Source organism: Eublepharis macularius, chromosome 5, assembly GCF_028583425.1.
Source record: "Eublepharis macularius isolate TG4126 chromosome 5, MPM_Emac_v1.0, whole genome shotgun sequence".
NCBI lineage: Eukaryota > Metazoa > Chordata > Lepidosauria > Squamata > Eublepharidae > Eublepharis > Eublepharis macularius.
In genome coordinates this window covers 52,093,631-52,119,617 of record NC_072794.1, presented here as the reverse complement: position 1 = coordinate 52,119,617, position 25,987 = coordinate 52,093,631, and the positions used below count along the sequence as shown (strand labels likewise).

At 41.8% G+C, this 25,987-nt stretch overlaps 1 protein-coding gene across 6 annotated transcripts in view; it reads right to left on the bottom strand.

Moving 5' to 3' along the window:
- PTBP2 (polypyrimidine tract binding protein 2) overlaps positions 1-2,036 on the bottom strand; it is a 101,283-nt gene extending 99,247 nt beyond the window's left edge. For 5 of the 6 annotated variants that reach the window (XM_054979962.1, XM_054979966.1, XM_054979964.1 and 2 more), the window contains exon 1: positions 1,905-2,036. In XM_054979962.1, the coding sequence (XP_054835937.1) occupies positions 1,905-1,912 (8 nt within the window). In that variant the 5' untranslated portion in view covers positions 1,913-2,036. The remainder of the gene's footprint in view (positions 1-1,904) is intronic. The other variant, XM_054979967.1, reaches the window with a different exon arrangement.
- Between the last annotated feature and the right edge of the window lie 23,951 nt (positions 2,037-25,987).

The following is a 25,987-nucleotide window of genomic DNA, read 5'->3' as shown; positions in this document are numbered from 1 at the left end:
AGCTGCCTTGAGCCAAGACAAAAGGTGGGGCATAAATATTTTAATTAATAAATAAATAGCTGAAGGCAAATATAGTGGAGGAAAGTAGGAAAAGTTAGCAGCAGCATAATTATAAAATTACATACTGAACAGAAAATCATGGACAAATCTCAGAATTGTTCTGAGTTTTTAAAAGCAATCTAGCTCTCTTATTTCTACAATAAAAGCCATCTCCTTTAAAAAAAAAAAGAATGCCAACAATTGTATTGCATATTTGATTCCCTAAGATTACTTGATAAATAACACGCACTATTTCATATGAGCAGTTTATTCTGCTCATGGCATGGTTTTGTAAGTTAGCTCATAGCACAGTTCCCATAGAATCAGTTCACCCAAAGCATGAGCTTCATCAGGCTTTGAACACAATGCAAATGAAAAAAATTAGTTTTCCAAAAACAAAACATAGTGGTCATATTAAGTTCTCTCTCTCTTTCTAAAAAAAAAAAAAACAACAACGACATTCTACTAAGGACGCCCATTCATTGAACCATTATCACTATACTGGTATCGTCACCATGACATCATGTTGTCATCTCCACGTTAAGATAAAAAGGATCACGTAAACCTACGCACACAATATATGTGATCTAATGTAATCAAAGCCAAGCACTGGATTTTAACTAGTGCTGGGGCAATAATGTTCAGGTTAAAATAAGAGCATGCCACTTTAAGGCCTCTTTGTGTAGAGACAATAGCTGTCCATGCTAGCTCACAGTGAAAAGTACAACTTGTGTTTGTTGCAAGCTTTCCCCTCCTTTCAACTAGTTTAAAGATACACACAATTCTCTGCCATGAGGTTAACTAAATCTGTCACAGTTTAGTAGAGTTAGTCACGCTAACGTTATGATTGCTAATCATCTTGCAGGCAGCCCTAATGTTTATGATGTACACTGGAACTGGGCAGCTTCATTTCACAAAGCAACTAGGGTATGGGCTCTTTATGCTGATACAGCCTACTGCCAAGAGTGGGACTTCCCAGCTTTCAATGAAAAGAGGGCCTTGTCTGTGATACGTTTGTAGACTACCCACCCAAGCTCCCTACCTCCAATGAAGGCCCTCGTGTTGTTTCCATATGGCAGACGCCTGCAACCCCTTTCCCTCCTTTGGCTTTGACTGCCTATCTCCAGCACATGCACAAAGGCATCTTTCTACCTTGGAGGAAAGAAGGCCATTAAACCAGCCAAGAGAAACAAAAGACCTAGACATCTGCCTCCTGCTGCTTTCTTGTTCCTCATCTGAACGGCTCCAAACGGGGAGGGGGGGCTTGTTTAGAGCTTTTCCTCTAACCCTAAAGGACGGCGGGGGGGGGGGGTTGGGAGAGAAGGAAATAAATAAAGGATCCCCTCGTCTCACAGCCAGAAAATCGTAGGAATGTAAGAAGATGAACAAATCTCTTGGGAATTGAAGGCAAAGGCCTTGTCATAGTTTGGTCCCCTCTTCGGCTGCCTTGCAAAAGACAGCACCTCAACCCGCACCACGAAGGACACTTGAGTCCAAACCTTCCGTGTATCTCGGGGGAGAGGGGGGCAGCCACTTGCAGAAGCAGACCCTTTAAACCCCACCTTGGCTGAGGGGAAAAGACAGCCTAGCGCACCGCTACCAGCGGCGCCCCAACCAGAAGGCGCGCGCACACGCCCCTCTTCGTCGTCTCCTTGCTGGCCTCACTTGCTGGCCCGCACCTAGAAGCGGCAGACGGGAAGAGACTGGGAAAGAGCCCCAGCGGACCAGGGATGCGCCGTCTGCCCCTATCAGACACACAAGCGGCAGAGGGGAGGCAGGCGCGCGGCGACAGCTCCCTCCTCCCTCTCATCTCCCGGCGGCGACAGCGGCGGCGACATCCGTCCCTCATCCACTCCCGCACTCACCCGTCCATCGCCGAACAGGACAAAGCTCTGGCGACCAGGGCAGGGAGCCGCGCAGGTAGCGAGCGCAGAGAGGGAGCGAGAAAATGGCGGCCGGGCCCCAACGGAAACCGCCGAAGGTTGCCGAGCGCTAGTTGATTCCGCTCCCCATCAGACTGGCGGACTTCTTTGTTCTCAGTGAGCATGCGCAAAGTATCTGGGCATGCGCAGATGACGCAGTTGAAGTTTTTTGCCCTCAGAAGGCCTAAAGGGAGAAATTAAGGGCAAGGGGGGAAATGCCCGTCTCTTCCTAAAAGCGTGGTATAGTCCTTCTTTGCGCCTTGGAACTGCGATGATTATTTTTTAACCCGTCTTCTCGAGGAACGGTGCGGGAAAGAAGTTATTTACATTCTTTCTGCTTTAAAAAAATGAACAAGAAGAGTTGCCAATCTCCAGGTGGAGGCTGGGGATCTCCCAGGATTACAACTGATAGCCAGAGAACAGAGATCAATTCCACTAGACAAAATGGCTGCTTTTGCGGGTGGGCGATGTGGAATTATATCCTGCTGAGGTCTGCCCAAAACCCTCGCATTTACAGGAATTTCCCAACCAAGAGTTGGCAACCTGATTAGCTACTGTTACTTTTCAGAAAGAAGCCATTACACTCTGGGCCTTTTTCTTTTTCTTGAAAGCGTCCTCCCACATTTCTCATCTAGAGAGAGAGGATGTGTGTTTAAACCATCCTGTTACATAGACGTGTGTCCAAAAATTTAGGACAGTTCTAAATAGCCTAAATGATGATTTAGTGACAAAAAAATGTGTTTTGGCTTCTGTATGGTTGCGCCTTCAGAACCATAAGGCTCCCAGGAAAAAAAGGTTAGAACTGGGTGGCCACATTTTCTTTACAAGCTTGAGTGTTCATACCATGTCCCTGTTCCATCTGAAACAACTGTATTTACCTGTTTTATATGCAGTCAATCCAGTTCCCTGCCACCAATATATTGGAACAGATGTTCAGGTCCTTGTTCTCCCATGTGGATACACATGCACTGCTAGGGAGACAGAGTACGCTTGGATATAAAACCACACAGAAAGTCACTTGAGCATCCCTGTGTAAGATGTATTATGTAGAGCGACTCTAAGTAAGTACGGTTGTATTTAAATATAGCTTACTGACAAGGCATTTGAGGGGATGGAAGTAGGGGTGCTATCCCCCTGCTGGTGGCAGGGGGATCCCCTGCCTTGCCTTTGCTCACCTGCCGCCAGGGGTAAAGGCACCTGGCAGGGAAGCACGGAGCACACCATACTCCACCTGTGCTCCATGTTGTCTAATGTCAGTCCTAGAATTATGTTCTGTTTCAGAATTTTTTCTACTATGTATTAGATTCTTGCTAATGCTATGTCTTTTAAACTTGTATCTATTTACCCTATGGCATTGTTTATAGAAATGTCCTTGATACTGTAATAATAATAATATGTTTATTGCTTTTCCGGCCGAAGCCATAAGCCATACAAACACCAACAAAGTATGAACTGTACACTTGAACATACCCAATTCACACAGACATAACTCGTCATTACTTGATACTGTATTGAAATGTACTTGATAGTGATTGTACTAATCTCATACTGTGTAATCCGCCTTGAGTCTCAGTGAGAAAGATGAACTATAAATGACATAAATAAATAAATGCTCCCGTCGCATCGGAAAATGACATCATTTTCTAGCACAACAGGGAAGCTGCAGGTCACGCTCAAAGGCAATTCATTAAAAATTGCCCCTATTTCTTTGTGTTTTTTAATTAATTACCTCCTGGCATGAACCATAGCTTCGCTGGGCCAGAAAATGACTTAAGTTTCCAGTGTGACGGGAAGTGCAGGAGCATGAGAGAGAAAGGGTAAGTATCCCCTACCCCTGGAGTCCAGCACCCCTTGCCCCCCCAGTTTGTTCCTTGGGGGACTTGGCAACTCATGGAGATTGAATATCATCCCACACTTTCGTCTCAAAGTGGGCCTCCAACAGAATTGGTTTCTGATTAAAGGCGCACATTCCTACAGCTTAATCCTTTACATGTTTATTCAGAAGTAATCCAATTTATTTCTATGAGACTTACACCAAAAACAAGCATGCATAGGAATGTGTAGCGTGTTCCTAGGCTTTCTTTTTTCAATGGGGCCAAGGCAGAGTGGGCTACAGGTTAAAATAGAGACATGGATATCCAGTAGCCCCTTCCTCTTTCTCAAGTTACTTCCTCTTAACTGTGACTCCCTGATCCCCATAGTAGCAACACTGCAGAAAGCACGATCTTTTAAATCTTATCAATGGCACCAGGACTAAACAGACCAAGAAAGAGTTGCTGCTACGTTATGGGGGTCTCTGAGCCAATTGAGAAAGGTATCTAGAGGAGGCAACACAGTCCCTAGTTTCATGAGCTTATTTGAACTCAGTTGTTTCCAGTCCCAGTCCAATACTATTACCTCTATGTGGGCTGTTATCCTAAAACCTGCTGCAGTAGAGAATAACCTTGTATTTCAGGGATGCCTGCCACTTAACATTTTTTCCCCTCAGGTACAACAATTTGACTGTGTGCATCTCATATTAGTTGAGAATCTTACACAAAAATTTAAACTGTTGCTTTGCTAAACAAAAAAGATACACACAAACATGAATTCCCAGTCACTATTTCTGAGGAAAACAAGAAATTAAAGGTATTCTCAGCTGACATATGAGGTACATGAATTTTATACTTGATATCAACATCCAACTACAAAATGTGAAACGAAAATCCCTTTGAGAAGAATATTTCTGAACATGTCACAATCTTCCCATAATGTACATGGTTGTGTAGCGATGAATGTGAAAAGAATTTTTTTCCTGTCATAAAGGTATGATCACATGATGCCCTACTGAGTCACACTCAAAGTAGTCATGCCATTATGCACAGTATAATTACAGCTTGTCAAGCCTAAGACCAATCTGCAAAAAAACAGTACATTCAAGTATTGTTGAACTGGAATCTGGAAATAAACTGACTTATAGTCAAATACCCCCTGGTTTAGCTGGTTTGTGGAGCACAATCCATTTAGGCATTAAGGGCCAAAATGAGCTATACAACATTATCTGACAAAGTAAAAATTGTATATATTCTGGTTTATATTTCCATAATGTCAAAATAGATACCGTACTTTAATATTTAGAAAATATAGTGAAGTCTGATGAACAATATGTCAGTAAATAAGTTGCAGGATCCACAAACATGTTGAAAGTTGTTTAGGTATTTATTAAATACACACACATTAACAGCATGATCCTGGGCAAATGTACCTATGAGTAAGATCCAATGAAGACAATGGGACTTACTTCTGAGTAAACAAGCATGAACTCAGGCTCCACAATTATGAGCTTCAAACCACTTACTCTGCCATAATTCTTCTGAATGCAAAGAGTCTACTAGACAGTGATTTGTGAATCATAGCCTAATTCTTAAGTGAATATATTTGCACTGTAAGCATATCATATAATTTGTTTAGGTTCAGGGAAACACATTAAAGATAGAGTCATTAACAAAGTTAAGTTAAATTTGCTGGTTTAAACATTTTCAAATTAGTTGAGGTCTAGTGAGATCTTTCATGTTAACAATAAGAAAATGGATGTCTCTAGCGAGAAATATTAGGTTTTATGAGAGACCCTCTTCCTTTTTTTCCGTCTAACAGGAACCAACTCTTCAACCCACTATTTACAATCAAAAGTGATATAAAAGTACAGCATACCCTCAAGCCGCACAGCTTCCTGAAGTGTAAATATCAGATTAAATACCAAATTACCACTGTATGCTATGTGGGAGGAGAGGATGCTTCAGTTCAAAGATGACAAGAAAAGATCATAAATGAAATACTGATGGGTTGATGAATATTCCATTTGACACCCAGCACACTTCTTTTCCACTTTTGTGGTGATCACATTCTATTCCCACACATCTCTGCACAAGCTCATTTAAAGCTTATTAATGTGTGTAGAAACAAATACAAGAACTCTTATACACAACAAGTGAGTTTGTGGAAGGGAATAAAACAAAAGTTTGCTGCAATAATCCATGTACACATTGCCAGAATCCTTCTACAGTGAATGCTTTTCTTCTAATTAATGTGCTCTTGATGAGCTCATTAGCGATAATATTAAGATCTATCTCCCAAAAGATCTGTTTATGTCTATGCAGAAGAACCATGTGACTGAGGTTGACTTGTCCCATATCTGACTGTAGAAAACTATTTTATGAAGATACAAGAATTACTTTTCCAATATGCAGAATGAAACAGGTATAGTAAGGCCTATTTTAATAAAGCTCTGTTCATTCTGGTAGTAGCTGGTACAGATGGTTTACTTGTTTTTCATTCAGATCAATCACATTCTTAAGAGCTGAAGTTTTAATTTTATGCTCCCTTGATAGAGACAGATTGAGGACTAATCCATCAAGACATGGGCTAGCTGATTTTAAAGCCTACTCTGTTGTGATGATGGCAGTAACCCCTCCCCAATACGTCACCACCATTGCATCTGCACAATGTAGGCCTGCAAAAACCAGATACGGTTGCTGTTCCCCCTACTACCATCTTCTACCCCCCGCCACCACTTATCTGGCCAGCAGGGGGAAAAGGCAGGGGAACAGGTCTCTGGGGCACACTCCTGGGAATGACATCATTGTGCTACCCCGGGAGCACTCCTGCGCTTGCCAGGCCCAGCCAGGCAACAAGCGGAAAACCAGGAGGGTGGGGACGAGGGTTGCCAGGTCCCTATGCCTTCCTGGCTGGCACCTGCACGATGATACCACTCCCAAAAGTGATGTCATCGCATCGGCCACAGGAGTGCTCCCACCTTACATGCAGGGTCGATTCAGCCCGTTTAGGGCCAAAAATCAGGCCCAAATTAAACATGGGAGTACTCTCATGGCCAGCATGACACCGTCACTTCCTGGGAGTGTGTGCACCATGCGTGTTCCTGGGGTGCCAGCTGGTGGCAGGCGACCTCCAGCAGCTTGCCACCTCCTGCTGATCACTGGTGGATCAGCTGGTAAGGGGGAAACCCCCAGGAGTTTGCCCACAACTGGTGGATACCTGGGACCCCTAGTCAGGACATAGAGTAGTAGCTGTTGGCAATACAATGACATCACTTCCAGGAAAACCCTAGAAATAACATCACACCACCTAGGAATTGCCAGAAACATTATAGTTTTACCATAGAGCTTCTGGTGATTCCGAGAGAGAGATTATATCAATTCCATAGGCCCAACAGCCATTTTTTAATTTTATTTTTCTCCTGCCATTGCTTTGAGTAGTAGCAGGACATGGGAACTGAGAATTCTCTGTCCCGACTCCTGACCCTAACTGGGATCTGGCCTGTGGGAGGAGGCAGGCTTCTCAGTGGCTCATTGAGTCTAGTTTGCCCTGCAATTTGCAGAAAAAAATCTGAACCAGTTTGCAGATAAAATCTCTGAACCAGTTTGTAGATAAAATCTCTGAACCAATTTGGACTCTACATGGATGATAGGAACAGATATTGCCAGGTTGTCTAGTTATATGTTCAGTTTATTCACTCTGAGGATGTGGACATTATTCTAGGGTATCTGTGGCCTCTCTATATGATCATTGCCCATCCTAGTAGCTTAGAATTGCCAGGAGAAGGCTGGCTGACTGGATCAGGGAGATAGTAAATACATCATTGAGAGAGGGGTGTGGTTTCAAATGCCTTGAAACTAGGGTTGCCAGATGTCTGGTTTTCACCCAGACAGTTTGGTATTTTCTTGGACTGTCTAGGAGAAATGGAGGGGAAATACCAGACATATAAACGTTCAATATTTTTGTGCTTGGGAGGAGTGGCTGGCTGAGGCTTGTATGTACTTGTGGCAGCACCAGTAGACCTTCGTTGAGGTTCATGCACTGCCTCTGCCTCCCTCCACTGCTTCCGGGCAGCGCAGTCAGCCAATAAGATGCTGCTCCTGGAGAGATACTAGTTCCCTGTCCCCACTGCTGGCCTTGCCTCTCACCTGGGGCCACATGTGCAGGAGCAGAAGGAGACACCCACCAAGAATAGCCTCATTGAATCACCCGCCTTGGAGGGATGGTGGCCAGCACTGGCTGGCCACCTGCCCAGCCTAGTGCACAGCACATCCAGAGCATGTCATCCTGTAGACCTACGCTTCAGTGTTTGCTTGCCTGCCTGGCCCGCCCAGCCTCCTGCATGCCAAAGAGCGGCCAGCCAGCCCACCTACATCCCGCAACCTTGTCTCATGAATGAGTTGATGCGGCTGCTGTTGTGGCGGTGGTGGCCCTCTGGGGCAGAGCGGGGCAGAGGTATGCCAGAAGGGAGAGCTCAAAGGAGCTGGGCCCTTAGTAAGCAGAGCCCTCTGCAAAAAACTGCCCAGGTGACCACGCATTCTGCAGGCCAGCTGCCAAGCTAGAAACCATGCCAGCCAGCTGGCTGCAGCATCAATAACTGAGGGCTGTGCAATGAAGTCACTGAGTCCAGTACTTTTTCAGAAACTATCTAGCAGCCCTACCTGAAACATATGGTAGTACTCCCACTATTGTCTACTCTCAAATATACCATACTTGAGCAGGGTGAAAGAACATATGGTAGCAGCACAGCTCCCGGGATTCCTGAGTGGAACATGTTATTTGGGTCCTTCCCAGTCTGGTTTCAGACCTGTGTGGCACTGAAACAGCTTTGGTCAATATGGATGATGAACTGCATCAGGAGATAGATCAGAGATCACAACTCTGTTGATCCTCCTGGACTTCTCAGTGGCTTTCAGGGACTGGGACTGGGAGGCACTATTCTGTGGTGGTTGCAGTCCTACCTGGAAGGCAGTTTTCAGAGGGTGGTATTGGGGAACTGAGGCTTGGCCCCCTTTGCCCATAGGGTCTCACAAGGTTCCATTTTGTCCCCCATGTTTTTTTAACATCTACATGAAACCGCTGAGAGAAGTTATCCAGAGATATGGACTGGTTTGTCACCAGTTGTTATAGATGGGGTTGTATTCCCACCTAAAGCAGCAGGTTCATAACTTGGGAGTACTGCTGGACCCGGGCCTCCTTAGAGTTATACGTTGAGAGTGCTGTAGATATATATTGGCCTCTTTTAGAAAAATATAGTGAGTTAATTGCATTGGTCGCTCAATATGTTGTTTCCATGACAAGTTATATTGAAAGAGTGTTCCCAATTGTTTAACTTGTTCTAACTTATACCCATTAATTTCCCAGTTATAGGATGGAGGTTGCTGTCACTTAGTAAAAATTATAACCTTAGACTTAGTATTGACTTCCAATTTTCCCCCAATGGAGTATTGAGAAAAAGATTTCAACCAACGCCATAGGCCAACAGGTATATGGAAGAGGAGAAGAGTATCGTCAGCATATAACAGAACAGGAATTTCAACATTGGCTAGGGAAGGGGAGTGATGGTCAGGTGATTTTAATTTTGCAAACAAATCGCTCATATACACATTTAACAATAGAGGAGCCCAAACACATTCCTGATGTACCCCCTTCCACAGAGGGAAGGATCTAGACAAATGACCCAAGTTGCTACAACAAACACGTGCATAAAAGTCTCATAGAGTCAATTAACCACAACAATCTGGAATCAATGTTAGTGCCCCCAACATAATAAAAAATAATTAATGGCAGGGAAAGTATCATAGTACCTTACTCTCTGTTGACAATAATAATATTGTCATTTTGAGCCTGGGGAAGAATTCTAAGGATGCTTTTTTATCTGGAAACCATTGCTTTATTTATGTTATTTTATTTTGTTTCATTTATGCCCCACCTTACTCCCCAACGGGGAGCAGCTTACATCATTCTCTTCTTGATATCTTCCCACACAATAACCCTCTAAGCTAGATTGCCAGCTCCAGGTTGGGAAATTCCTGGAGATTTGGGGTGTGGAGCCTGGAGACAGCAGGGTTGGGGCAGTAGAGGGACCTCTGTAGGGCATGTTGACTCTCCAAAGCAGCAGTTTCTCCAGGTGGACTGATCTTTGCAGCCTGGAGATCAGTTGTAATTCTGGGAGTCCTCCAGGCCCCACCTGGAGGCTGGCAACCATACTGTGAAGTAGGTTAGTTTGAGAGTATGTGACTGGCTCAGGGTCACCCAGTGAGCTTCCATGGCAGAGCGGGGAGTCAAACCTGGGTTACCCAGATCCTAGTCCACCACCCCTACACCACACCGCCTCTCTGAATTGCTTGTGAATGTTGGTAGTGCAATAGAGAAAATGGAAGAGAACCAATCTAAGTGGAAAGAACATGCTAGCAAATGTTGATTCTCCTTTCAAATTACAGAGGCAGAACATGATTTAAGCATCACTTGTGAAAACAGCCAAAATGTTTAATAGAGCATCTATTACTTTTTCACACCCAAGGGGAAATGAGTTTGCAGATCCCATGGATACATTTAAGTTGTCCCAAGAGGGACTCAATCTCAAGGAGAAGTGAGAGAACAAATTTAATTCACATTTTTAAATACTGACACAATCAGATGCAAGTAGAAGCCCATTTCTATCATCCCCATGGTGCTAATTTTCAGCATACTGTTGCAGAGTCTTGCTTGTAATTTTAAAAACCACATTCCTCCCATTAAAAAGTATTTCCTTTTGTTCTTTCAACTTCTGTAGATTTTAATTTACCTCTAAATTACATGAAGGGAGGGGGTGTTTTCCATCACAACCAGGGCTGGGTAGCCCCAAGACTTTGGAACCCAAGGAAGAAGCATCTTTCCCAGGGGGTTCTCAGCTTACCCAAGGCACCAGAAAAAGGTATCTTCCTTTAGCCTCATATCTTGGCCTGATTCTGCAATAGCAGTTTCTTCTTTATAATTCTTGCTAGCTACATATATCTCCGGATCAAGCCTAGCTTGAGCAACTGGTTCCCTCCCTTTGCTCTTGACCCCTGCTGGAAATTTGCCCTGATCCTAAAGTATATCAGCAGATAGTAGTTCTCTGCAATGAAGATTTCCAGGCCCATAGGAAAGGGCAGAAGGGCTCCAAGGAGGGAAATAAGATCTAGTCCGCAGCCAAGCCCTGCACAGTCCACTCTCAACTGAAATCCCAGTCATATGTCAGTGCTGTGGTGCGTCTTTAGAAGTGCAGCTCTGCAATGACTACAATATCCACAATGCACCACAACATATCAGTGAGTCATAGTAATTTTCTGCACATTTCTGATTTTCTTGTTGATCAGTCCACAAGCACTGAAACTGGTTTGGGTATGGTTCTTTCACATATCTGCCCTTTCTTTGCATTTTTACATTTGTGGTTTATTTTCTTCCTCACATGATCAAGGTTTTCAAGTGAGGGTGCTGTCATCATCAGCAAACCAACTTCTGTTTGGATAGAGCCCGGAGCAGCAGCAGTGATGTGCTTTTCAAACTCTGCTGCTTTTTTAGGCACCAAAAATGGCACACACCCCCTCCCCTGGGCCACCGAGGGTTTGTATTTTTTGAAAAAATCATCAATGTTATGTTAATACATTGACCTACCCATTGTAAACAATAAGTGCAGCAAGTTCTCTGGATGCCCAGCTCTCTCTCTTTTTTTAAAGTAAGTCTGTACTTCCTACCTTTGTGGAGATCTAAGAGAAAAGGCATATCACCTCAATGGAAGGGGCTAGAGACTTACTTTAAAAAAATAATAAAAGCTGTGAATTCAGAGAACTTGTTGCACCTATTATTACAATGGTAGGTCACTATATTGATATTAAATTAATGCTTTTTTGAAACAAGATGGAAAAAAACAATAAGGCGGAAAGGTGGGTGGAGGAGTAGTTCAACAATGACAAATGTCTAATCACTCTCCTGGCTTTCCACATATTATTCAAAACTGAATTATTCAGGAGAACTTTCTGCCCAGATTAAAGGCCTATGTCATAAGAAATAGCTCAGAGAGATGCTTTGGTAGGAACAGGAACTATATGCTATGCTATTGGGTACTGTCTGCTGATACAGAAAAAAAACCACTAGGGAGTTTCCACATTGCTTAACATGCCATGTAAGTTAATTATGTGTTGCTTCAGAAGTTTTCATCTTTATGCTTCACTTTATGCTTATTTTCAGATCTGCTACCATACCGTACTATATTGTTCACTGAATATCCTAAATGTTGTTCGTTATGGAGTTCCTCAATGAACATCCTAGCTGTTGATTATATTGTATCTCACTTGCACTATGTAATCCTCCTCAGTGAGAAAGGTGGTCTATAAATGAATTAATAATTTTAATAATAACAACAACAATTATGATAAGTGGGTTGGAGGCAGGTAGGAGTGTAAGAGACAAAACTGAAAGAAATATTATGCATGAGGAAAAATTGACTCAAAATAGGCTTCAAGAAAAAGATTGCGGTAAAAAGATTGGAATAAAAGTGGTCTCAAAAGAACCTGGAAAATATAGGAAAACAAACAGACAAAAATAGAAGCAAAAAAATATATGCAGAAATAAGGGGATAAAACCAAAACAGCATGGGGCCAGAACCACTGAAAAAATCGTGTGGAAAAGCCTATAGAGCATAGCAATCTCTCTCTCTCTCTCTCTCTCTCTCTCTCTCTCTCTCTCTCTCTCTCTCTCTCTCTCTCTCTCTTAGATGAAAGCTGGGATTATGACCATCACTGAAGCTTAGAAGAGCCCCTTCTCCCTGCCCTCTGCCTAGGGTTGCCAACACCAGGTTGGAATATTCCTGGAGATTAGACTGTGGAGCATGGGGAGGGCAGAGTTTGGGAAGAAGACCGACCTCAGCAGGGTATAATGCCATTGAGTCCACCCTCTAAAGCAGTCATTTTCTCCAGGTGAACTGATCTCTGTTTTCTGGAGATCAGTTGTAATTCCTGGAGATCAATAGGCCCCACCTGGAGGTTGGCAAACCTACCGCTTTCTCTGTAGATCATGACATGGGGCTAATTATGTTAATCTCCAATAGAGGTGGGCATGGATGGGAAAAAAAAAACCGTGTGGTTCGTCCCGTTTCACAAACAACAAACTTTCACGAACTTGCCCCAGTTCGCAAACCAGTTAGTGGTTTGTGGTTTGTGGGGTTTAAATACCGCTTTCCATGTTGCTGTGAAGTGGCATGGAAAGGGGCATTTCACCCCCCCTACACACACACTGGCTTGGATCAGCTGCTTGTCAGGGAGATCCCCAACAAGCAGCTGATCAGGAGTTTAAATGCCCCTTTCTGTACTGCTCCACAGCAGCAGGGAAAGGGGCATTTCACCCCCCACCAGCTTGGATCAGCTTCTTGTCAAGGAGATCCCCAACAAGCAGCTGATTGGGGGTTTAAATGCCCCCTTCCATGCTGCTTCGCAGCAGCAGGGAAAGGGGCATTTCCCCCTCTGGCTTGGATCAGCTGCTTGTCAGAGAGATCCCCAACAAGCAGCTGATCAGGCTTTAAATGCCCCTTTCTGTGCTGCTTTGCAGCAGCAGGGAAAGGGGCATTCCCCCCACTGGCTTGGATAAGCTGTTTGTCAGGGAGATCCTTGACAAGCAGCTGATCCAGGGGTTTAAATGTGCCTTTCTATGCTGCTTCGCAGTGGCATGAAAAGGAGCATTTCACCCCCGCAGGCTTGGATCAGCTGCTTGTCGAGGATCTCCCCGACAAGCAGCTGATCAGGGGTTTAAATGCCCCCTTCCTTGCTGCTTCTCAGTAGCATGGAAAGGGGTATTGGGCTTTTTCACGAACCAAACAAACTGGCACACCAGTTCATGGAAGTTGATGGAAAATGAGCTTCCACTAACTGCTGTTTCACGAAGCATGAATCAGCCCAGTTCATGATGAACTTTAGTTCGTTTTGCTGTTTGTGCCCCTCTCTACTCTCCAATATCAATTCTTAAATGCCTGGCTCTAACAGAGCATTTAGATGCAAATGACCATTTACAGCTTCTAAAGTTTGGGGGCGTGGATTTAGGGTACTAGCCCACCCATTCCAAACTCCAAATTCATGACAAGTACGCTTTGATGAAGATACCTAAGTTATTCACTGTCTTAAGTCCAAGAAGATAAAGAGGGGCAGAAATGTTCTAAATAAATAAATACATCCCTATAACAATATAGGAAAAGGGCCTGTGGACATTTCCCCCCACCTTTTCTGCACAATTGCCAGAAAGGAAAAAGGAAGGACCTGATTTTTGAACTTTCAGTCATTTAATTTTCAGTTGTCTTTGTTTTTTTTTTTACAGGGTTGTAGACACTTTTGCACATGTACAGATGCAAACATGAGTCCAATAAAGAGGAAATGATTGGATGATGATGGCATCTACTGCACATGCTCAGGCCTACACAGTTTGAATGCATTGCTGTGTATGGCAACCTGTATTTGCTGACAACATTCAGCTAGTCCCCTCCTGCCCCTTCTCAGAGTAAATAGCTTAGATGTTTTAGCCTTAAAGCAAAAGGAAGCCTGCTGGAGAAGATAAGCCTGCAGCTGTGATCATCGTTGCCCATCAGCTCCTCCTGTCTCTCTCTGCCTCCCGTACTGACCACCCACTTCAGTCCATTTCCATCTATGGCATTTGCCTTTCTGCACCGCTATTGATAAGCCAGATGGACACCTGGAAGTCACAGGTGTTGCAATGTGGGACTTATAGTGTGCCTATCTATGAATATCAGTGTTCTCCATATAAGATGAACACATATCCTCTTGATCTGAAAGGGACTCACTTTGAAGTAATGTTTTTAGAATTGTGGTGGGTGCTGATTTCACATGCCAATTCATTCACAGCCATCCATTCTGTTACGTGTGCTTCATCCCGCTGAAATCAAGAGATTGAAACACTCGTCGCTGAGTGCAGCAACGAGTGCATCAAATACTCTTGTTGTCCAATTGAGATTACTCTTTTTCGAGCTGAGCATCTCTTTCAATGGGCTCTGCTTCCTCAGCTACAGGCAGAAGGAAAAACCCACCCAGAGCTTTGCGTAGCAGAAGTCCTCAGAGACCTTCACTCTTAGGCTCTTCAGAGATGACAAGAGGGGTGGGTGGGGAATAGACATATTAGAGCTATACCAGCTCTGCATCTAGTCCAGTGCAGTGTTCTTTCCATGTGCCATTGTTATACCCAATGGCATGAAGATTTAAGGTGAGGCTATCATACCTCAATCTAGCTCCAGTGAGAAATACTCTCTGTCTCCCTTCAGCTTTGAAGTTGCTGAATAGAGCTGTCAGAGTGAGGGCAGGAAGCATTCTGGCACCCTTCCATCATGCCTGGATCAAGCCCCAGCTGAGTGCTGGTTTCCAAATGCTATAGATAGGGCCATCAGAAGGACAGCAGGAAGCAGCCAGGCATGCCTCCATTGTGCCTGGATGAACTCAGCCAAGAATTTCCTCCCCAAGGAAGACTTCTATTGAACTTTGATATCATTTGTATGTGTTTTTATCCACGTGAACCACTTTACTAGCCAATTTTGGCTGAGAAGATAAAAACATAATAGCAAATCAATGAATAATCTTTTTTTAAAAAAAAATATTTTTATTCAATTTTAGAACTGTAACAATAATCAAACAACAAACCAATATAATATATTGCATTTACAAATATTAACACAGTGCTTCAACTTTAATACATTAACAATGAGTGGTGTGAAGAGGGAGGTTGCAGGTCTCTTGCTTCTATGCATTTGTAAAATGGGATCCATTTTTCCCAGAAGTTTGATCCCGAAGTTTGATATTCCGTCTGATGTAGATTGTCAGTTATTTTTTCCATTATCAAATGGTTCCAGATTTTTGTAAACCAAAGTTCTGTAGTAGGTGGAGATTGGTCTTTCCATTTGGTTGCTATTGCACTCCTAGCTGCCACCAGGAGAGAGTTGATAAGGTCTCTTCTAACATTTGGGATTGATGTCTGATCCCACAGTCCCAAGAAGATTACTTTTGGTGACATAGGGACACTGTACCCTGTTATTTCCTTAATAATATTTAGTATTTCTGACAAAAATCGAGATATCAAGGGACATTCCCACCAACAGTGAGCAAAATTACCCTCATTATTGTATTTCTTCCAACAAGAGGGCGATGCTGAAGAATAAATTAAGGAGATTTTTTGGGGTGTTAGGTACCACCTATGTATAATTTTATAGCTTTGTATTTTAGTTAATATAGTTGAGGATTTATTTAATTTTGATGCCCATACTTTTTCCCAGTTGTCTAATGTCAGTACTTCATTAAGATCTTTATGCCATTTAGTTTGATAATTAAAATTGTTAGGGATGTTAGAGGACAATAGCAGGCCATATATTTTTAATGAATAATCTTGACATCATAATACATTTGGTAGCAAAAACATACAATTATTATTACGGAAGTAATGCCAACAGGGGAGGGAGGCAAAAAGCTACCAATAGTCCCATTCGGTTATAAAGCTTTTTCTCTCTGGTGAATTGTAATGTACATACAATTGTCATAATGAAGGGAATATGTAGATTAATCAGCATAATATAAAATTTATTTATTTATTTATTTTATTTACTTTGGATTTTTATTCTGCCCTCCCCATGAAGGGCTCAGGGCGGATTACAACAAGTTAAAACACATTAAAATTAATTTACACAATATAAAACCATAAATGGTTTTAAAAACATTCAATCATAAAATACAAATATACACTAATATACAATGATATAGTAACCAAGTGGAATCAGCTGCCTAGGGAGGTGGTGAGCTCCCCCTCACTGGCAGTTTTCAAGAAGAGGCTGGATGAATACTTGTCAGAGATGCTTTAGGCTGATCCTGCACTGGGCAGGGGGTTGGACTAGATGGTCTGTATGGCCCCTTCCAACTCTGTGATTCTATGATTCTATGATTCAGACGGTGGCAAGCAATAAAACAGCAGGTACAACTCAGCAAAACAAAACACAAGGTGGTGGACAACCCTAGTAGAGAGGGTTCAGTTCTTACATTCTTCTCCACTTTTTTGGCTGGCAGAGGCCAAGCCCAACCTCAACCATATGCCTGGCAGAACATCTCTGTCTTACAGGCCCAGCGGAATGATAACAAATCCTGCCAGGCCCTGGTCTCAGTGGACAGAGAGTTCCACCAGGCTGAAGCCAGGACCGAGAATGCCCTGGCTCTAGTTGAGGCTAGGCGGGCCTCCTTGGGGGCAGGAACCACCAATAGGTGTTTCTTTCCCGATCAGAGCGTCCTCTGGGGCACATGTGGGGAGAGGCGGTCCCACAGATATGCTGGTCCCAGTCCGCATAGGGCTTTATAGGTGTATTTAAAACTATAGTACACTCTTTCATTTTACTGGTTCCTAGTGGTTTGAGAACCATAACAAAACCCCTTCTCTGAAGAAAGTTATTAGGATAAATGTGAAGATTAATTATGATCATAGCTTGAGGCTGAGGACCTAATGCACATCATAGCTAAATTTGACCAATCAGTAAGCAGCAACAGCAACAACATGCACAGAGTTAAAAATTTCAGGACGTAGAGGCTCAGCCCTCTACATCGTTCATCTGTATCTGTTGAAAGTGCCTTATTGCTCAATGCTTGTTTATCTTTTCAAGCTGTCTAGGACTGTATACATTTTTCCATCCTTAGATCATGTGCAGAACTGGCAAGCTAGACCACTTGCTCCATTAGCTCATGCTCTTTGTGGCCCTGTGAATGTCTTCCATCTTCAGTACTCTGGCTTGGTTTTGTCCTGCTCTTTTGAACCAAATTGTGCAGCTGCTCCAAGTAGCTTTACAGGTGAAAGCATACATACAGCCAGGTCTTCTTCTTTAAATGTTCAGATCAGAAGGACTCTTGCTAGTACAAGTGAATGTCAGAGCAAAGTCCTATAGGCTATCCTCTGGCATTTTATTTCTAAGTAGGTTATGTTTTATTTCCCAGCAACAAAAAGTGTGTTATTCCCCAGGTGTGCACTCCTGATCTCTTCTATCTAGAGGTAAAACTACAAGATTTAACTCCTCATTCTTTACTCTACAAGGGTCCCTGCAAATAAAACAAACCTGACCTTGACATCAAGATTATTTATTTACCATCGGCTCTAAATATACAACAACGGACAGCTGTAAATGTGTATCTGTCCAATCCTCTGCACTCTGCAGTGTGAAAGGATCCAAAAGAAACATTTTCCTCATTCTTTCCCATACAGACCTTTACATTCAGATACTCCAGTAGATCAGTTTTTCTTTGTTATAGATATAACAAACTCTTGGTGACAGCCTAGATATCGAAGTAACTCATTCACCATCAAAATTTTCAGAGGTGTTCTGGGAGAAGCAGATGGCTGGACAGATTACAACTAGGAACAAAAATACTTCTTAAAATCCAGTGGTGGAATGTGTCTCAATAGAAGAAGCCATTTTATCTAAGACCATGTACGAATTCTAGTTCAATTGTAGAATTACTGGGACATTTCAAGAATCACTAGGAGAGGTATCAAGATACATACATTATTGTTCTATATAAAATGTTTATAGACTATTACAGTATGATTGTTCTATATCTGTATAATTCAGGGGTCATTTCGTAGAAAGAGAGCTGAAGGAACTTATTAGCATAACAGATTAGCATAACTCATTAGCCTATGCCACACCCCTTGCCATCACCAGAAATGTGTCATTAGCATAACTGATCTGCATGTGCCATACCCCCCTGACATCACCTATCCTGGCTGCTTTGGACCCAATCCTGGCCATTCAGGGCCAAAATTAGGCCCAAAATGGCAAAAAGGGGCTGAAAATGGCCCAAAAGGGGCCCAGAATGGTCAGGATTGAGCCACTGCTGAACAGGAGCGTGATCCACCATCCGTCAGAGGCCCAATTCGGACTGTTTTGGCCCCAATCCAAGACGAAACGGGCCCAAAATGGCCGAGAGACAGGTGGGCGGGACCACCTGACATGTGATCTCTTTGGGGAACTGCCGGAACTGCATTCCTGCACGTTCCCCCTCAGAATAAGCCCTGGTATAATATATCTACATCAAATCAATTTGTACTACAGGGCGGGAAAGCATGCACAAGATTTAGGTTTATTATTTTTATTATTATCATTATTAAGGAATAATATTTTTCAAAGAATAAGAATTATAAAAGAATGGGGAAATTATCTAAAAATCAAAATCAAGAAGTTACTACCCTTGTAATTAAAAGGTCATAGTGTGTCAGAACCTCCTCTTGGATACACACCTTAACGTGGTGAGGGGGTTTGAGTGTGTCCGTGAAACTGAGAGCAACACTGTCAGGAGCACAGGCTTGGTCAAGAGTCTAAACTCTTGGAAGAGTCACTCAAGGCAGAATGCTCAGAGCTGAGACACCAAAATAAGATGCATCCACCCCCTTCAGGAATCAACGGTCACATCAGCAGGAGGGAATTGACAGTCCCAATGGTGATGAGAGATATCGTGTTGCGTAAAGGACCCACAAAGTGCTTTATGCAGAAATGACAAACTCAAAAGAAACGATGTTGCTCTAATAGTAAGGTGAGATACAGCACAAGCAGTCAAAAGCTACAACGCAAAGTCTGATTGATTAATATTAAGGCCTGTTAACATAACTATCATTCAAGTTTATGCCCCAACTACAGATGTTGAGGAGGAAGAAACTGAAAACTTTTTATGCAAGTGTCTAAGGATAAATTGATCATACATCTAAACAAGCATCTGACGAAACATGCATCTGACGAAGAGAACTGTGATTCTCGAAAGCTTATGCTACAATAAAGTTGGTTAGTCTTAAAGGCGCTACTGGACTCTTTTTGATTTTACATCTAAACAAGATATGCTGATAATGATAGGTGAGTGGAAAGCAAAAGTATGAGACAAAGCAGAATCAAACATCCTTGGAAAATTTGACTAGGAATGAAGCAGGAGAGCAACTCAAAGGATTTTGTGAAACCAACAACCTGTTCATTGCTAACATGTGCTTCAGGCAACCAAAAAGACAATTGTATCCTGAAGGACTCCTCTTTCCTGGATCCATCCCAGTCCGGCTTCTGCACTGGCCATGGGATGGAGACGGCACTGGTCGCCTTCACAGATGATCTCTGCAGACACATGGACCGAGGTGGATCAGAGCTGCTGGTGTTGCTAGATCTCACAGCAGCATTTGATACAGTTGACTATGATTTGTTGACCAACCACCTTGCTGATGTGGAGATCTGCTTACATTGGGGACAGACGGTGGAGCTTGCGAAGCAGCTGTCGCCTCACCACCCCTTAGTGTGTGGCGTTCCTCAAGAGGCAATACTCTCTCTGATGTTATTCAACATCTACATGCGTCCCCTCACCCAGCTGGTATTGAGTTTTGGATTGGGTTGTCATCACTATACTGATGACACCCAACTTTATCTGTTGATGGACAGCTGGCTGGATTCCGCCCCAGATGATCTGGCCAGGGCAATGGAGGCTGTAACTGGATGGTTGAAGCAGAGCTGACTGAAACTGAACCCTACAAAGATGGAGGTCCTGCACCTGGCCATGGGCTGTTTGGTCTTGGGATCTGGTTCCCAGCCTTGAAGGCAATATGATAACCATCTTCAAGTACTTGAAGGGCTATCATATAGAGGATGGAATGGAGTTGTTTTCCGCTGCCCCAGAAGGTCGGACCAGAACCAACAGGTTGAAATTAAATCAAAAGAGTTTTCAGCTAAACATTTGGAAGAAATTCCTGTCAGTAAGAGTGGTCACTTAGTGGAACAGGCTTCCTTTTCAGCGACTTGCACTCAGTGAGAACCATGTATAGAAATAGAAGAGAACAACAAAAAAGGAAGAACAGGAGATCTGTTCCACAAGACCTGGGAAATCAAAGGGAAATTCAAGCCAGAACTTGGGATTCTGAAAGATCAACATGGAAATACAGTATTTGATCAGAACAAAATAAAGGAAAGATGGAAACAATACACTGAAGAACTATACAGAAGAGATGGAAGGATGACAGATACATTTGAAGAAGAATCTTTTGACAAACATCCAAAAATCTTAGAAAGTGAAGTAAAAGCTGCACTCAAAGCAATTGGGAGAAACAAAACACCTGGAGTAGATAGAATATCGATAGAGCTATTTCAAACTACAGAAATTGAGTCCCTCAAAATCTTAACAAGAATCTGTCAACAAATATGGAAAAGAAAACATACTGGAAATGCTCAATCTACATTCCTACATGCTGGAAATGCTCAGTCTACATTCCAATTCCCCAAAAAAGGGATGCTAAAGAGCGCAGCAAGTATTGAACTATTGTGTTAATTTCCTATGCAAGCAAAGTGATGCTCAAAATTCTACAGCAAAGACTCTTACCATATATGTAACAAAAAATGTCAGATATTCAAGCTGGATTCAGAAAAAGAAGTACTAGAGATCACATTGCAAATTTATGATGGCTAATGGAACATACTCGGGAATTTCAGAAGAAAACCAGTCTGTGCTTTACAATTTACAACAAAGCTTTTGACTGTGTAGGTCATGAAAAGCTATGGATATTGTTAAAAGAAATGGGGGTGCCACAACATCTAATTATTTTGATGAGCAATGTGTACTTTGGACAAGAGGCTACTGTTAGGACAGAATATGGGGAAACGTAATGGTTTCCAGTTGGCAAGGGTGTCAGACAAGGGTGTATATTATCTCCCTACCTGTTCAACCTTTATGCAGAGTATTTCATAAGGAAAGTTGGATTCGATCTAGAATAAGGTGGAGTGAAAGTTGGTGGGAGGAACATTAACAATTTGAGATATGCAGATGATACCATATTACGGGGAGAAAATAATGAAGACCTGAAATGACTAATGATAAAGGTTAAAGGAGAAAGTGCCAAAGCAGGATTACAGCTGAATATCAAGGACAAAAGTAATGACTACCGAGGAATTACACATGACAATGAGGAAATTGGCCAAGATTTTCTATTCCTTGGCTCAATCTTCAACCAAAAGGGAGACAGCAACCAAGAAATCAGTAGACTGAGACATGGAAGAGCAGCTAGATCCTTAAAGATAATTATGCCTCTCTGGGGACCAAGATCAAGATAACCCAAATGATGGTATTCTTCATTACGATGTATGGATATGGAAGTTGGACAATGAAGAAAACTGACAGGAAGAAAATTGATTCATTTGAAATGTGGTGCTGGAGGAGAGTTTTGCGGATACCATGGATGGCTGAAAAGACAAATAAGTGATCAAATCAAGCCTGAATTCTCCCTAGAAGCTAAAATGACAAAACTGAGGCTATTGTACTTTGGCTACATCATGAGAAGATAAGACTCTCTGGAAAAGTCAATAATGCTAGGAAAAGTGGAAGGCAGTAGGAAAAGAAGAAGACCCAAAATGAGATGGCTTGACTCAATAAAAGAAGCCATGTCCTCCAGTTTGCAAGATCTGAGCAAGTATGTTAATGACAGGGCATTTTGGAGGTCTTTCATTCACAGAATTGTTGTAAGTCAGAGGCGACTTGATGGCACATAACACATACCATGTGTCAGAAAAATCCCAGCTATCAAGTTGTTGCTTATTTACACAGATATGTTTTGTAACAATTACTAAAAGTAATGGCAACTAATAGGCAAAAAAAGTATTTATGCCATCCTTTTTAAAAAGCAATTTACAAAGCCCTTCACACCCTTGGTCCCTCATATCTATAGGACCACCTCTGTCCTGCCCCAGCAGCTTCACTCATCTGAACAGGGTCTTCTGCATATACCACCTTGCACATGGGCAAAATCAACAGCTGCCCATACATGTGCATTCTTGTGGTGGCCTCCATGTTATGGAACGGTTTACCTGAAGAGGTCAGGAAAGCTCCCTGGCTTTCTGCAAACAATGCAAAACTGAATTATTCCAGAGAGTCTTTTTTATACAAGTAATAGGACTGCACTGTAAGGGAATGGTTCAGAGAGATGCATTGGAAAGGAATAGGGACTGTAGATTATACTACCGTGTACTGTCTGTTGCTATAAGTATGCTTCTACTGCATAGTTCCATGTTGTGGAATTTGCTTATTTGCTTATGTTGTGTTTCTTCTTTTCAGCTCTGTATCAAATTTGTGCTTGTTTTCACATTTCTGCAATCCTTACCCTATTATATTGTTTATTGAATGTCCTGGCCCTTGATTGTGTAATCCATCTTGAGTCTCAGTGAGAAAGATAGACTATAAATATATAAATAGGAAATATATAAATAGGAAATAGACAAATTCAATTGCATAGAAGTGCAAAGAAAAATAGCAAATGATACTTCATGCAAATCAAACAGGGAGAGTAGCCATAACACCTTCTTGTTGTAAATATTCATGTTCAGCCTTGAAACCTCACTATCCGTTTCTGTGTGTCCTCAATACATATCCCATTTTCTCTTAATATTCCTACTTGCTTCCAGAAAACCATCATAAAATACAACTGCAGAACAACAAGTTACTGAACAACTTCGGACACAGAACAAAAACAAACATTATATATATTATCAACCACAGCAAATAATGAATCTAAATCCAGAAAGGATCAACCAGAAAATGCTTGTTGGAATACAGCAGTCTTAATCAACTTACCAAACTTCACCTCTTCACATCTCGTCTGGAAGATTATTCCTTGAAGTGCTGATGTAAAGAAGGCATCAGACAAAAACCACATGGATCTCCCAAGAGATCTTAAAAGAAGATGCTGAGCTGAGAGTGAGGTTATCCTTCAAACAGACCCAAGGTCATGAAGGACTTTAAAAATTAAAACCAGCACCTTGCCAAACTGGTGTTATATGCAAAAATGCTTGCCCAATACCAGTCAAAAGGTACATTCTGAAAAAGTTGAAATTTTTGTGCTATCTTAAATCTCCATCTTACTTCCCCCTCCCCCCCACCAATGACTGTTTTCATTCTTTAATTTCATTTCCCACCTCCAAAAAGTTCATGGTGGCTTACAAAAGTTTTTTTTAAAAAACCCATTAAAGTTTTGGACAAACTTTTAAGCCTTTGATCTATTTAATACCATGGAGATACCTAACCTAATACTAACTGAAGTTTCGCAGAACTGAACTAAAGTTTGGTCTAGACAATACAGCCATCACAAGATGATTTCTGTATTTATGTTAAACATTCGTTCATTTCGACATTGCTACATGCATGCAGCATAATGAGTTATTAGTTTGCCCACCTAAGGAATCTACCTTAAGAATCCCATGATTATTTATTTATTTAAAACATTTCCACCCAAATAGGGTCCCTAGGACACTGAACAACAACTATTAAAACATTTAAAACATTAAAATAACATTTAAAATGTAGATATAAATACAATAAAAAGCATTTAGACATGCAAATAAATAAACACATGCCTACACAACCAAGGAGGTATGCCAAATTAAAAAAAAAATCTTCACCTGCTGTTGTAAAACAATAATAGATTTCATATGATTTATTTATTTATGTACTAAATTTATATCCTGCCTTTTCCCTCAGCGGGGACCCAAAGCAGCTCCTCTTCTCCGTTTTATCCTCGCAACCACCCTGTGAGGTAGTTTAGTCTATGAGTGTGTGACTGGCTCAAGGTCACCGAGCAAGCATCCATAGCAGGGTGGGGATTTGAACTTGGGTCTCCCAGATCCTAGTAGGACACTCTAATCAGTATAACACACTGGATCTCTCTTTTTATCCCATGACACTAAGATTTTTGTTGCATTATACTCCAGTGCAAGGAGGCTTTTGATATCTTCTACCATTGAAGTCTGATTCCAAACCATCTGAAAGAATGGGGACTAGCTAGCCACCTGTGTCTCTTGTTCTCCTTGAAAGTGCTAGTACTTCTGTACTTTCCTATAAAAAGCTAGCAATGATTTATAGGTTATAGAATTTATTTATTTACATTAATTATATAGTCCACCTTTCTCACTAAGACTCAAGGTGGATTACGCAGAGTAAATCAATACAATCAACAGCAGGGAAATTCAATAAACAAGGCAATGGGGTAGACAAATGCAAATTTGCAGGGATTTGAAAACACGCAGAGATCAGAGAGCTGAAACAATGCTGAAACAGAGCATAAACAATTCTAAACCTGACATATTTCAAGGCAGAAAATACACAGTAGTATCATACTTAGAACAACAGACAGTACATAGTGGTATATTCTATAGTTCCTATCCCTTTATCCTTTTGAAACCACTTCCTTACAGTATAGCCCTCCTATTTGAGTAAAAAAGCCCTCTTGAATAATTTGGCTCTGCATAGTTTGTGGAAAGCCAGGAGAGTGGGAACTTTCCTTACTTCATCAAGTAGGCCTTTCCATAAAATGGGAGGTCACCAGAGAGAATGCATTATATTATTATATAATCTATTATTTATTTAAAATATTTAAAAACATTTTATTTAACACACATACCATGCAATATTCTGCTTGCTATCAGTCCTTAATCTATGGAATACCCACATAGATTTGGCAGACTGGAGGCTAGCTGCCAAAATGTGATCTGCAACCTTTTGCCTACCTGAAAAGGCAACATCTAACAGAGTACATTTAAAACATTTACCTTCCAAAGTTGTAATTTTTATACAGAATTTGTTGCTAAAGTATCATTTCACCAGAGTGGGCCATATTTTTAGTGTTGTTTACATCCATCCAACATGAATTACCAGATATATCTCCATAGCACGTATATTTAGCCACTGTATAATCATTACAGGATTAATTTTGTGGACTTTCCTCACAAATTTTGTACCTCATCAAAGAGAACCAATGTCATAGGAGGAATGGTCACCTCTCAACAATGTGAATGTATTCAAATGGGAAATCCTTTAAGTTAAAAGAAAAGAAGAAAAAGAAATTCATCTTCAAAGAGGATACCCAAGCAATGTGACTGTTTCTGAAGAGGAAAATAATCAAAGGAGAGGAGTCATTTCCTCTACAGTGAACAGCCTCAAAGGGGAATCCCTCTGGAATGAGGATCTTTGAAGGTGAAATCTCTTTAGTGAAGAACAAACTTTCAAAGCAGAAAAAATGGAATCTCAAAAGTTTGAAGGAACTGTTCATAATATTCTGCATTCTTCACAGGGAAAACTACAGTTTTGTCAGCTTAGAAAATGTAGCATTTCCCTGTGTTTCACCTTGTAGTAGAGGATGAAGATTTAAAGGGTTTTTAATCAACAGAGCCA